The 14,365-nt window shown below is 34.1% G+C and overlaps 2 protein-coding genes across 3 annotated transcripts; both read right to left on the minus strand.

Moving 5' to 3' along the window:
* Positions 1–5,057: 5,057 nt before the first annotated feature.
* On the minus strand, positions 5,058–8,848 carry LOC143622263 (protoporphyrinogen oxidase, mitochondrial-like). Of its 2 annotated transcripts, XM_077093456.1 has the most exons (14): positions 8,809–8,848; positions 7,558–7,693; positions 7,404–7,469; positions 7,128–7,178; positions 6,869–6,925; positions 6,632–6,693; positions 6,507–6,543; positions 6,360–6,425; positions 6,246–6,286; positions 6,044–6,164; positions 5,799–5,972; positions 5,594–5,668; positions 5,385–5,508; positions 5,058–5,293 (listed from the first exon to the last, which is right to left on the minus strand). In XM_077093456.1, the coding sequence occupies exons 2-14, from the start codon at positions 7,558–7,560 to the stop codon at positions 5,163–5,165; spliced, it is 1,008 nt and encodes a 335-aa protein (XP_076949571.1). In that variant the 5' UTR covers positions 7,561–7,693; positions 8,809–8,848; the 3' UTR covers positions 5,058–5,162. The 2 variants fall into 2 exon arrangements, with proteins under 2 accessions (XP_076949571.1, XP_076949570.1); XM_077093455.1 differs by lacking the exon at positions 8,809–8,848 and having other exon boundaries at positions 5,061–5,293; positions 7,404–7,657.
* A 1,729-nt stretch (positions 8,849–10,577) lies between these two features.
* Positions 10,578–13,473, minus strand: LOC143622264 (uncharacterized). The gene is made up of 8 exons (XM_077093457.1): positions 13,158–13,473; positions 11,993–12,154; positions 11,784–11,899; positions 11,596–11,687; positions 11,483–11,504; positions 11,329–11,397; positions 11,128–11,247; positions 10,578–11,049 (listed from the first exon to the last, which is right to left on the minus strand). Exons 1-8 carry the CDS (start codon positions 13,354–13,356, stop codon positions 10,969–10,971), a joined length of 861 nt encoding a protein of 286 aa, XP_076949572.1. The 5' UTR covers positions 13,357–13,473; the 3' UTR covers positions 10,578–10,968.
* Between the last annotated feature and the right edge of the window lie 892 nt (positions 13,474–14,365).

Below are 14,365 nucleotides of genomic sequence, written 5' to 3' on the forward strand. Positions count from 1 at the left end.
TTATGACTTATGAGCAGAGACTGATGCGAATTTCTGAGCTGAAGTTTAGGATTAATAAGACAGCAGCACTGTTTTTTTTTTAATTTCCGTCCTTCGAGTTAGAATTTGGGCAAAAAGGAGAACGGTTAAAAACTTCAATCTAAGTTAAAAGTGTACTTGTATTATATATAGATGTATTTTTTTTTAAATATAAATATGATTGTAGGTGTTCATGGTTTAGTTTGAAACCATTTAGTTGGTCGGTATAGGAATTTTAATCTTGTAGAGAATGGTTTGATTTATGATTTATATTCGAATTTGTAAGAAAAAGTGGACTAGATCGTAGGGGTTGGACTATGCACCTTTTTTGTGTTTTACTTGGACATTTAACTACTTTAATTTATATCATATAGATAACTTAGTTTTGTTTTAAGGATGCAACACATGGAGTTGGTCTTTTAAGCTTTAACCACTGGAACATTATCGCTTCTTTATTCAGATAGTCTCTAATGTATTGTTGAGGCTATACTGTGAAATCAAACTAAAGCCAAATCGTTAGTAGTAATTTTCTTTGGTTCGTTTTAATTCTCAAAGGGGATGGTTTAGTTTACAATAGTGAATAACATTACTAACAATTTGATTAACAGTTTGACTTTAAAACAATCAAAATCAAACCATAATTACCCCTAACTACGATGAAAAAAAATATAAGTTCTTATTCTATACACATATGAGGCCACATAATTCAATTGTTATCCATTGTAGAAAAGTTAAAAAAAATTATTTAATAAACTGTTTTTTTTACTCATTATTCAAATTATTATATAAAAACATAGATATTACATCAACATAGTAGGTAGGCGGGCAACAAGCTGCGCTGCCACCCATTTCTGAATTGCAAACCCTAACCTGCTAAAGACATACCCCTGCCCCTTTGGAGTCGACACATTGCTATGCACAACCCGTTGAACCCTGGTTAGGAAACGGATAGCTTCCGGTGCCAATGAGCCAAAGGTATCAAAAGCCAGAGGAACAAAAACATGTTGGTTCTCTTCACAGGCTTTAGCATGTTTCTCCAACTGGTTTATTTAATCATAAAAGGTGTAACAACATTAAAAAGATGAGGTAATAACATTAATAGGTGTTGACACTATATATATGACTTTGGATGCTTTCTAAATATGTACAAACACTAATTATTGTGAAGATAAGGGTGGCAATGTGATCATGTGGAAAAGTAAAAGGGGGTGTACTTATAAACATGGAACATGGAGGAGTGACAAATGAGTAGTTGATAGATTAGTATTGTATGAGTAAGGGTTACTCGAGTGAGAGGAACGTGTAACACACGCTCTAACCAAGTGTCGGTGTATAGGGTATATCAATTTGTTTGTTTGGTGGTAGTGGGCGCGTTGTGTCTGTTGTACTCGCCGCCTATTTGCTGTTTCCAACCCAATAATACGCGTTCCCGCTCAAATACTTCCCGGTCGTCAACAAAATAAATCAATTTATATAAACAACACACGTTTTGTTCATACAAAGAAAAAATATATATTTCTAAAACAAAGTGATAATCTTAACATTAACAAATTTATGGGTGATACTTTATTGTCGGTTAATAATATAATACGGGTTTGTTCAAATACTTGTCATTTCATTTGTTAAAGATAAATACATACATTTAAACGAATTGTGTACGGGTTTGGTCAAATACTTGTCATTTCATTTGTTAAAGATAAATACATACATTTAAACGAATTGTGTACATTGGTTAACTTACATAATCTTTTAACTTTATTAATAAGAAAAAAAATAAGTTGTTTTCTTTCATGTGATTTGTTTAAATATATAATTTTAGTTCAGTAGTTTTAAATTTATGACTTTTGTCCGTGTTGTTTCATTTCACTTGCAAATTAATCTGACATCACTAACTCCGTTAAGTCTGGTCGTTAAACCCATTATCGTGCACCTCACGTGAGGAGCAATTTTGTACTTTTTCTCCACAAATAATCCCCAGCCCTACTTTGCAAGCTCTCTCACGTAAAGGGTTGGCGTTAATTTAGGGAGAATAAGGACAAAACTGTCCCTCCCGTGAGGTACACGCTGATGGTTTAACGACCACACTTAACAGGGTTAGTGGGGTCGGGTTTAATTGCAAATAGAATGAAACTACAAGGACGAAAATCACAAATTTGAAACTATTAGACTAAGGCCGCATATTTGGATAAAGCATAGAGACAAAAACTGCAGTTTAATTGTATTAAAAAATTTTAAAAAAATGTAAAAATGACCTGTATTGTATCAACGTGATTTAACAATAAGCTCATTAGCACATATAAATTTGGGGGGGGGGGGGGGGCACATTTTCTATGTTTTTGGTTTATAATTGTTGTAGATACCAATCAGGTGGTTATATGTGTCGAGTTTGGTTAGTAACTTACTATACAGTTGGTGTTTGTTGATCACTAAAAAAAATATATAAATTTCTTTCTTTCTTCTCAAATTAAAGCAAGCGTATTTTAAAGTGGAGTTTTATTAAATCAATATTTCAAAGAAACTTGTTTTTAGTGTAACATCAACATCTGCCGATGACATAATTAAAAAGAAATTACGTAAATCATCACATAATATGATGGCTTTAGATAGTAAGTTTTTGATGGAAGTACTATTTTAGTAGTTAATTTCGATGAATGTTACACTAAACCAAAAAGATTTAAAACACTCAATTTTAATACGTTAAAATCGTTATTTTATATTTTATATTTTAAATTATTATTAAGTATTATTTTACTTTGTTAAAGAGGTGACTTGTGAGCATATTTATTATTTTATGATTTTTTACACAAATTTGACTAGAATTGGCATTAGAAATAAAAAACACAAATATCTAGGTGACCTCTAAAATTAGTTTTCTAAATAGATAATGTTAAGAAAAACACAATATGTGTCATACTGCCTAATCCAAAATGAAAGTGAAGAAATGTGATTGTAACGAGAAAATCCTAACCGTTGGTAAATCTTTGGTGGAACAAAACATGTCGGGTGCTACTTTCACATCGATTTGGTGAGGTGTCTCAATGACAATAGTTGAAGCTGTCCATGTCACCGTTTTACCAAGTTAATTCCTAATTCCATTTCCTAATGCGTACTTAACCTTACCTAATATAAACAATATATAACGATTCTTAGGATTTAAGACTCATACTTTGATTATTATATCTTATATGCAACAAATATGCATTTATTTAGATCTAAAGTTGTACGGACAAATTAATAGTTAGGTATGGTATTGACTGGTTTAACTACGCATTTGAAGATGAATTTTGTAACAATATATTGAAATTAAGTCGGTTGGTTTGGATTACATATGCCATCCATTAATAATGGCCATGAGTCATTCCATTAGAAGTTGCGACTGAGACTCGAGTGTCGACTTTATTTATATAAAAATTTAGGTTTTTAATACCTATGGTAAGTTTGCCTTCTACAAATGTGGTTAAGTGGATTTTTTTGTGGGGAAAAACAAGTTATGTTCCAAAAAAAAATTATAGCCTAATACATATTCTATATTGAGTCATTTCTATTTAACCCAATAACCTAACTTACAAACCAAAGCAGGAAACCAAAACTCGATTAGTTTCTTTTGCTGTTGAATTCGGTTTATTGGTTGAGACTTGCAACCACAAACCATACCGGACTCGTATTTGGTTCGGTTTCAAACTACCTGAATTCGGTTGTATGTTTCAACCGAGAAAAAGCCCAAACCCAATAAACCCGGTTAATCAACACCTCTAGCTTCTCAAGCTAAAAACATAATAGCATAAGTTGTTTTCATTTATAAGATTCATCTATTCTACACATTATTAAAACATATCATTGGTTATACAATGGATACTTGTAATGCTGAACTTTACTCCTAACTCCTAAGAATAAGTTAATACAACATCTTGGTCCATCATTATGGTATTACACAAGCTTGTAAAGCTTATTCCCTCTTGCACTACCACCAGCTCCCCTCACCTTCAAATACACGCAAATGGAAAAGACACGCCGATGATTTTCCGACAAATTTATCCAACCTTGAGCATACTTTTGATCTATGTCCTCCAGACAGTTCCTGATACTCCACTTGTAAATTCATTAATCTTTGCATTAAACAATGAAAATACAAAAACAGAAACTTACCGCAAAATCTAGCAACACCTCTCCTGCTTATTCGAATAAGAATCCAAATATGCAATCACGGACTCGGCTGCTTTGCATCCGGATGATATTGTTTTCCCAACAGAAAGCCCTCCTTTGTGGTTACCTCATAATACATGTAGGCTTAATTGTCATAAAATTCCAACATACTTATCTCATTGTTCCATATTATTACCAATTCAGTCATTAAACTCCATAAAAGTGTTTCATTTTTCTCTCTTCTAATTTAAAAAAGTAGCAACATACTTTCTGAAATGTTCCACATTGGTTATAATTCTATCAAAAATGACGAAAATCAAGCATTTTGCATAACTACTAAATTGGCATGGCGGTTATTTTTATGACATTAGCCCATGCATATAACCTCATGTCATCATCCTCATCAACAAAGGAGCAAAATGGATCTGGTCGAGTTGACCAGAAACAAGTTCTCATTTCTACAAATAATTAACGCATGAGAGACAATTAGCATAATAATCTAATATCTGAAATAAAATCACTAGGTGGTTATATGCCCAGAAAATGAGCTTTTGGCTTCTTCTGACCCGAGCTATACTAATCTATCCATATGTAAGTTAAACCGAGTCAAAATAGCCACATGTACTCGTCAACATATAACGTGTCCATTTATATTTTCAAGACAAGCAAGTTACCTGCATAAAAGTAACCAGGTAGCTCTTTTTCCATCTTCTCAATTGCTTCAATAACTGAACCATAGTCGCGCCCGTACAATGGAAATGCTTTGCTCCAATAATAGTGACTGCAATTAAACTCACACCAGGTAAGCAGATGCATTCCTTATTCTGGTAAAAAGATACAGTTAGTGTCCTTACGTTAGAAATTTTGGCTCCCCTTCTATTCCAAGCAACTGTCTGAGGTCAGAAGTTACTATCTGCTGCAACTCGTCCCTGTTTATTGCAATAATTACTTTAGTTAAAAGCGCTAAAAAGAATCTTTTATTGTCTTTATAGACGATTATTTTATATTTTAACATAAGCGTGCCTCGAAGCTTTAGCGAGTTCTTTGTTTCGACTCCCACCAACAAAGGTGGTGTAAAGGTACAAGTTGTTTGAGGCGCGATCTGGAAACATCATAGAAGAGAAGAGAGTGCCTGCATAGCAGATATTTTGCAATGGTGTTACTGTAAACAAATAAAAATAATAGTAAAAAAAACAATATTGGAGGATGGAATCAAGCTTCACCTAGTGTCCTCAAACCATTTTCCTGCTCCTTGGCGGGAACAAGAACTCCAAAACCCTCAAGGGGCTGCTTCACGTTTTCTTTCTTGAAAGTGGAGATTATTACTGATATCGGCATATAACTTACCTGTATTATAAAAACCAAAAGCTAATGAAATGACACTATAAAAATTTCACCTTTTCAATGGATGATGATGCTAAAAAAAACATACCTCTGGTATAAAATTAAGCGGAAACGGACTTCCAGTTTTTGTAATCTTCATTTCTTTTACATTGCCAAGTGGGGCCTAGTTTGAGAACATTTTCTTTGCCAGTTAAAAGGGTAAAGAATAAATTTTAACGAGACAAAAAACCATCTTCATCAAGAATGCAAGAAATTAACCAAATTTAAGTCACTGATAGTAAAAGTGTACTCACAGTCATGATGACAGCATCAAAAGATTGCTGAAATTGGTTGTTTTGGTCTGTAGAACAACAAATTGACCAGTTCCCAACTGTATTATCATTGCAGTTGTAGGACATTTCAAGCACCTTTGATTGAAGATTAAGTTCATGGTGTCCAATCTCTTTGCATAGTGCGTCAGTGAGCGTCTGCATAACAACAAAGCATGAATAACCATCTGCAATTAAAAAGATAATAATAACAATAATAATCATTTTACCTGCATTCCACCCAAAAATGAAAAAGAACCACGCCTACGTTTGCTGTTTCCAGAAGGACTCTTTTTCCCACCTTTGGAAGATATCATAGACTGAAATGCCCCAGAAATGATTGAACCGAACCTGATTGTGAATAGTTGTGATTATTCAATATATATTAAGTCTTAAGAAATAAGTAGTCAAAATTCACTATTACAAACATACCTTCTCTCTAAATCCCACACCTCAGGAAATGCATAACGCATCTGTATACAAAGTAAAGAAATTCAAGAAATATATTAAGTAGTTTTGTGTTTGTAATTGAAAGCGGTTACTCACAGAAAGTGATTCAGGGTCACCACCGCTTGTTCCCGCAACAACAGGATCAATAAGATAGTCAACAACCTTACATAAGCAATCAATATTAATAACCAGGAGAAACAGAATCAGGACAAAAACAAAACATTATGCAGAATATACAAACACCTCCTTCCCAAAATGGCGTTCAAAGAATCCTCCAACACTGCATAAGAACATGTAAATAACCTAATGACACGTATCGAATATAACTACTTCAAGCAAATGAAATTGAACATGGCTATATATTTTACCTTTCTGGTGAGTCAGTTAACTTATTCTTCTTCCATAAAAATGGCTCCAAAAGAATTTTAAACTGTAAAATTGGCAGTTGAAGTAAGCATCAATCATGTTTGATCAAGAAAAATAGGATAAAGAATGTTCTTGAACCTTTACATATTAGAAGAGAGTATGAGAATGAAGGATCATAATAAGATATTGCATACTTAGGCTTGAACCTACAAGGTAGCAGGACCTACTAATGTATGTACCTTTGACTGAGTAGAAAGAAAACTGCTTCCGATCAGTGCAATTGGATTAGAAGGTATCTGCAATCATGGTATTGACCAAGTCATGGTCAGTAAAGAAAGACATGAACTTGAGAAGTATAAAAGAGAGAGAATAATAATAAGACAACTAAGGCCTCATTCGGCAATATTTTTGCGTTTTCGTTTTCTTTTCGAGAAAAATAATTTTACTAATAATAAAGGATTATTAGTTAAATAAATAATAAAGGAATTTTAATCATACCAGTACAGGTTTTCCATTTCTTACAATATACCGTTTGTGCTGTGAAATTGGCTGCAACATGAAATAATGTTAGGACTCAGCAAGGATATAGTGATTATAAAAAACAAATTCTGATCATACTTAAAATAGGATTTGGCATTTTGTATTCATACACAAATAAAACAACATTTTTTTTCCTTTGTTGTTTGAGAATATAACTGCATATGTTCCCCAATAAAAGTTACCACCAAACAAACTATATAAAGTATGGCATTTATACCAAACACAATAACTTACAAACTGTTGTTTATCTCGAAGCCCAAGATCATCAATCAAACTGCTGACATCAGCCTCACCCTCGGTCTGCATAAGGCAAAACGTATGATAACCATCATCAAAATGGCCAATAAAGTTAGTTGATTGTATTAATCATATTTATACTAAGATATACCATAGTATTGGCACCCTTGTCCCATATTAAACCGTCTTGTGAAACACTCCTTAGTTTCCCACCAGCTCTGGCATCGGCTTCAAATACAGTGACATTGAATCCATGTAACTTTAACTTATAAGCAGCGGCACATCCACTGAAACAGAATGAGCATATTGTTTTCCAAAATAAGGTCATTCCTCTAAATATCTATATCTATACTATTGTTCCAAGTCTTACGCCCCCTTAACCAACTGAGCTACACGGCGGGGACTATATATATACAATGGAGACATGGGCATCTTAATATCTATACTATATACTATTGTTCCTCTAAATATCTATACTATATACAATGGAGACATGGGCATCTTAAAATTTAAGTAATACACATTTTAATTCATATTGTACAAGAGTTAATGCAAGTTTTTAGGAGGTTAAGGGGGCAAATATGTCTTTTGACATACAACTTTCCCCCCTCACAACCCCCCCCCCCCCTCCCACACACACACACCAACAAAAAAAAAATCATAATAACTTTTTCCATCTTGAATATGGTATTGCTATGGTTTTTTCCAATTCAAAAAATTAACATATCACGTGATTACTAGTGGGGGTGTATGGGTTGGTTCGGTTGGTTTTAGGCTAAAACCGAACCAACAATCGAAATGTTGGATTTGTAGTTTTGAAAATCGTACGCTTTCGGTTTTCCGGTTTTTGGGTTGGGTTCAGTTTGATTTCGGTTTTTCCGTCTTTGCCATTTGGACTTGAAATTTCTGGGCTGGTAAAAAGAGGCTGACCAAAAGTAATTAATTTGTGCCTAAATTTTGTTCGTAGTTATTAATTAATTGATTATTATACATTTGGGGCTAATATATTTGAGTTAAACTATATATTAAACTATTATAAATTACTTCACATTTATGATAAAAAATAAAATCTGCAAGCTCGATTCGATTTGTTGTGTAAGTTAAACGCAAAACTTAAAGTTCACTTTTTACAAAAACATAAAACCAAACAAACTATCGATTTTTGTTTTGGATTGGTTATTTCGATTTGGTCTTTTCGGTTATTATCAAAACTCTCTGTAAGACAATAGGATTTGTTAGTGAAATTCTAGCAAGCACTTGAAATTGTGATGCATTCATTAATCACCTAATTCCCATCCTGATAAGTAATGTTTTTGGTATCTTAACAAATCATCATAAGTTAATTTAGTAGATACGGAGCATAATAATTGTATATGTATAATTTAAGTTGAGGTATTCGTACCTGACACCAGCACCAACGACAGCAACTCTCTTATTAGCAGAAGATTCTGTATATATTCAAAATTAGTTCTATAAATATTGTTACATGCAAATGCTACAACATTATAACATAATTAATTAATTAATTGATTAATTAAGAAGAAGCCTAACTTTGCCTGTCATCTGTAGCTGGTGAGGCCATTGTTGGTTAACAAATTCAACTCTCCTGATAATAATCTTATTATATTTGTTCTTTTCCGGCCGGGTCGGCTCGGGTCAGGAGAAACCACTTCTTTTACTGTGGGCAAAAGCATAAAGTAACTGCTTGAGACCAACTCCAACATTGGGCCCGCTGACTTTTTTTATCACGGGCTATGGGCCCAGCAAAATCTTACACAGTATTACTCCGTATCTTAGATTCTTAGAAGAGGAATAAATTAAATCATTATTAAAATTTAAAATTTAAAATTAAAACTAAAACGCATAACGATTAGTTTAGTTTGTGGGTAACCCATAATTCATTAGTATTAGTATATTGCTCGTATTAGTATGTGACGGTTTTTCAAACCCCCCCCCCCCTCCCATCCAAACCATTGTGACTCTTCAGCGTGTTTAAATGGGTATCAGGTTGATTTTAACGGGCGTGTTCTATTACGTTATATTTACATTCAAGCTTGGTGTTTGTTCTTGTTATCATACTTGTGTTATTGTGATTGCGAATATTATCTAAGAACTCGGTGACAACAAGATCAGAGGACCATCATAGTTTACAAAATGTTTTAACCACTTAACACTCAATATAATGTACTATCACAGTTCATTCTTATGTCATTATTGTCATAACTTGTATAATTAGTTTTGGATTCAGAATTCAGAACCATGTGTATTCGTTAACTTAACCAAGTTAGGAAAATAAATAGCATGAATCATAAATACGTACGGCCTACCACAAATGCAAATACCATCTACTATTAGTGATAGATGATATGTCTATTTTTAAGTGTTTGGAAGTGTTGGCATATATAATTTGAAGGAGACATAATAATAATAATAATAATAATAATAATAATAATAATAATAATAATAGTAATAATAACACTTCATTTAAAACGGGGAGTAGGTCTTGGGTTTAACTTACTAAAAAGTTAGAAATAAAATCTGAGATTCCAGATTGGGTCAGCAAGTTCTCATATATGATGGGTTTCCTCCTAACGGTGATTTTCGGGTCGGGACTAATGAAGTTGACTGATGTACGAATTTCCTTCATGGGCATGCCAACCTAGCACCACATGGTTCCATAGTCAGTAATGGAGATGATAGGATGAGCCAGTGACCCGTTAGTGATCCAAATGACCGTTCAAAATATATGTGCATAAAACGTCAATATCCATTGAATTTGGACGGAGCTCTTAATTTCAAGAATTTTAAGATAACATGTTAGAAAATACATAAATATATACAAATAAAAAGCCAAACTTAATGTATTAATGAGACTACCGCATACGCATTGGCTGGAGGTGTTAGACCAACTTAGGCATGTAATATAACATATAAATGGATTTTGGGTCAAACTAGATCGGTTTAAAAACTGGCTTGGATTAGGACAACAGTCAAAACCGGAATGCACCCGAACCTGTCAGGATTGAAGCCTGTTTCAAAACGATAATCAAACCAGATCGAATTGGAGATGAGGTTTCAAACTATATTTAACATAATCTATTTATTTCCTAAATTATCTCAAACTGGTTATCCCAAACGAGTTTCTACTCATATATACTAACCGATTTCAACTAGTCGGGATCGGATTGGATCCAAACTGATTTCACCAAAATCGGCTTCTGGATCGGCTTGGGATCAGTTTAATAACCAGCTAAATCAACTTTCTTTCAAACTAATTCCAAACAGGTTACTAGCCATAATTTACGCAGGTACCATTAATGCTGACCTCGCTAAAACCTATCCGTGGTGAATTTGAAATCATAAACACAACCTCAATCAAAATTAGGGATTTATAAAAAAGGATATAAATTTGTTTAGGTAAGGCTCTCAAAGCCTACATTAAGCACCAAATAATGCAGTTAAAATCAAGATAAGTACCTCCCCAAAATCACACTTTTGATTACATGAAAATCTCCATGATGAAATATTCTATCTTCTAGATCTAAAGCAAAACTACTTGTCCTCAACTTGAAGTGATTTCCTTTTCTTTAGCTTTGCATAAATCTTCGGCTGACTTATTATACTTTTTTGTCAACTCTTCAATCTGAGGGAAAAACAACATGATCAGCAAAAGAATTGTGGTAAATTTGCAACTTTTTAGTAAATGTTCATATAGTATTACTTCTTTTTCCAATCTTTTAGCATCATCTGCTGAAAACCCTGAAACTGCTTTAGCTTTGTTCTTCTCTTTATCCTTCCCTTCTGACTTTTTAGGCAAAGATTTCTTTATTGTATCCAAAGCCTGTATACAAAGGATGATCTTTTTTATAAAAATTTCAAACTAACACAACTATGATAAATATAAACAACTTAATAGCTAAACCTTTTGTCGGGCTCGCCTAATTCTTTGCTTCACATCTTCAGCAGACTTTGAAACCACCTTGCATACAGCCTGAAGTACGCATTATAAACTTTCATGATATACAAATTGCTAAGTAAAATTCAAAAATTAGCATCACTATAGAATATAATCTCACCTGCATATGCTCTTTGGTCATCCTATTGATTGCAAATATACAAATAAAATATAAATACGAAAACATTAGCAACCAAATTAGAGATAAAATTTGAGCTCAGATTAGTGGCTTACGGAGGAATAACTGTAATCAACCGTTCACCATCGGGTTTAGGATTCAAACCCAATGGTGATGCAACAATGGCTTTCTCTAGTTCTCTCAAGGCCTGAAGAATTCAAATGAAATCACTGATCTAAGTAACTGTTCATACTATATGCATATTAGGGTTGAAATTATGAAAAGCAGAGGCAAAAACTATTACATTTGGATTGTATGGAGTTACTGAAAGTGTTTTGGGGTCTATAACTGAAACAACAGCCATCCGATTCAAAGGCATCTTCACACCACCGGTTTCTACTATGATATGATCAAGCATTCCTACAAAAGAATATGAAAATTAGAAAGATAGCCAGATTCAAATGTTTCTTTAACACCAAAAAACTTGAACAGCCAAATTAATAATATATGCACCTGCTGAAGCCCTTCCGGTGCGCAATTTGCTCAGCTCAATTGATACTGCATCAATGGCTGCCTCCATCTCAGAAATAGCAGTTTGTTTAATAACCGGCCCCAAGTTTACAACTTCAACTCTGCTGCCAGCGTCAGCAAGGTCACCGCTGTCACCATCATCCCCTGAAAGCTTTGTTAAGTAACTGTTCTAACAACATCAATAGTACTCCTACACATGATTAGTGAGACATGCATGATACTACAAGTAGATCAGTTCTTTGGCCTAATGTACTTCATAACTAGAATTATGAGATCATCCAACTTCATAAAAGGTTTAAGGATAACTCACTTTATTAACACAACAATGTGACATTCAATTATTCAATAACTCACTATGATGCCTTTATTGTATGATGCTTTAACTCACTTTGTTAATTGGGACTAGTGTTGTTGAGATAAAACAGTAAAACCAATTGAGTAATATCTGTAAATGATGGATTGTAACTGAAACATTTTCAGTCCGGTCGTGTTTTTGAGCTTATACTCTGATTATGATTAACTTTGTTAGTAAACAAACAATGAAATGAATCGGACGGTCAGGGTGCTGCGGCGGAGTACGATGATGACGAATATGATTTAGTAAAGGAAGAAGAACAAGAAGTTCTGGTGGAGTGAAAGTGGAGAATCAGGAGGGCAAGGGGAGGAAAAGGAAAACGAGCCATGTACCGTGCCGACTGCTGGCACGTTTTATATGCATGATGATCGGTTAAGAGATAGTGCCGGTGGTAGAAACAGTTGATTTTGTACTGCATTTTGGTTTAGTGTTGTTGATATATGTTTGTTTAGGCACTTTGCTATTATTAGTTGGAATGGCCTTTTAGTTTTATTTGTTAATTTAGCTGGTCTGATTATTGCAAATTGCGTTTGAATCGATTATTCTTTAAATGGCACAAAGGTTGATCAAGTATCTCACCATTAGTTACTGACTGTTGTGAAATACTGAACTTTGACTTTATTTGTTCTTTGATTAATTAAATGTATAACAGCAGTTGAAGCCAATACATTATTGTCTAATAATGAGATGTTTAATATTTCAAATTTCATATGCTTTGTAATGTAAGAGTTCATTTCCATAACCGATATACATTTTAAAAGATAATAAAGACTAAAGAGAGATATAAATTACATTTCTTGCGTGCTTTAGCGAAGGATCGTCGAGATTCATAGAGAAACCCGATCTCCGGCAAGCTGGAAGGGTACGGACGCGGATCACCGGCAGTTCTGAGAAAATACGTGGCGGCGGCGTGGGAGCTCCGGCGAGATGCTCGGAGTAAAGGATAAACGTTACGATAAGATATGATTGCACGCCTTATTGAAATCGCCATCAGTGAGGAGTTGAAATCCCCAAATTGAAATGCAGCTAGGGTTTTGTTAAACCCATACCAATTTCTTTTGCCGTTTGTTATGTTGACACTTTTCCCCTTGTACTTCCACGCATTTGTGTTTTAAATCTATGTTTTAAAGTTGCCAATAGTTGGGGCAGTAAGCGAGAACGTTTGACAAACTTCGGTACGGAGTTTGTTTATGTTCGGTCGTGTAATAAATGAACGAATAATAATGTAGACCATGTTCATTCAGTTGTGTTCTTGAACCTTTTATAATATGTTTGTTTACTTGCGTTACTGTTTTTTAGTCTATGTAAGTTCATTACAAATATTTAGTACTTAACTACTCTTCTGATACTATTATATAGATTTAAGGAAAGTTAATAACTATATAGCAAAAATATATGAGTATTATATTACTTTATGTGTAAAAATGACATGTATATAAATGTAAAGTAAAACACCAACGCAAACTTGATGGTCGGGCCGAATCCTTAACACTGACCAAATCATATTTTATGTATTTTAATGATTAAACAACAATCAGGTAAAGATACATGATGACTTAGAGGTGTACAAAACCGGTTTTTTCCCAAACCGAACGGTTTATAAACAAAACCCGTTTGGTCAAAGGCTGGTCAAAACGGTTTGACTCAAACCGGTTCGGTTTATAAACCAGTTTAGCAGCAAGATAGGCCGGCATGGTCCAGGTCGTTTCGGTCCGGTTTAATAGGTTTTAAACCGGGTTTCCTTAAACCGGTTCGGTTTTAAAACCAATTTGGTTGAACAGGTTTGGGTTGGTTCATGAACCGATTTCTTTATCAAACCGGTTCAGGTCGTCGGTTTGCCATGAACCGGTCCCAAACCAGTTTTTTTGTACACCTCTACATGATGTAATCCAAGCTTATATGCATTCGAATAGGCTCACCCTATAAGGGTGGATGGCCAGGGGCGAATCTTTATTGGGGCCAGGGCCCTTTTTTTTGCGCAGTAGTGTAAATTTACGTGT

This window comes from Bidens hawaiensis, unplaced genomic scaffold (assembly GCF_021521415.1).
Source record: "Bidens hawaiensis isolate Kalapana, Puna unplaced genomic scaffold, B.hawaiensis_p1.1 tig00003115_1, whole genome shotgun sequence".
In the NCBI taxonomy this organism is placed as follows: Eukaryota; Viridiplantae; Streptophyta; class Magnoliopsida; order Asterales; family Asteraceae; genus Bidens; species Bidens hawaiensis.

Coding starts and splice junctions, on each gene's coding strand:
- LOC143622263 (XM_077093455.1), bottom strand. CDS start 7,475: ATGCAGACCGAGGGTGAGGCTGATGTCAGCAGTTTGATTGATGATCTT. Junction 5,973..6,043: donor CATTTTTGGGTGGAATGCAG/GTAAAATGATTA, acceptor GTTGTTATGCAG/ACGCTCACTGACGCACTATG. Junction 5,509..5,593: donor CGCTTAATTTTATACCAGAG/GTATGTTTTTTT, acceptor TTTATAATACAG/GTAAGTTATATGCCGATATC.
- LOC143622264 (XM_077093457.1), bottom strand. CDS start 13,356: ATGGCGATTTCAATAAGGCGTGCAATCATATCTTATCGTAACGTTTAT. Junction 11,505..11,595: donor TTGATTACAGTTATTCCTCC/GTAAGCCACTAA, acceptor TGCAATCAATAG/GATGACCAAAGAGCATATGC. Junction 11,050..11,127: donor CTAAAAGATTGGAAAAAGAA/GTAATACTATAT, acceptor TTTTTCCCTCAG/ATTGAAGAGTTGACAAAAAA.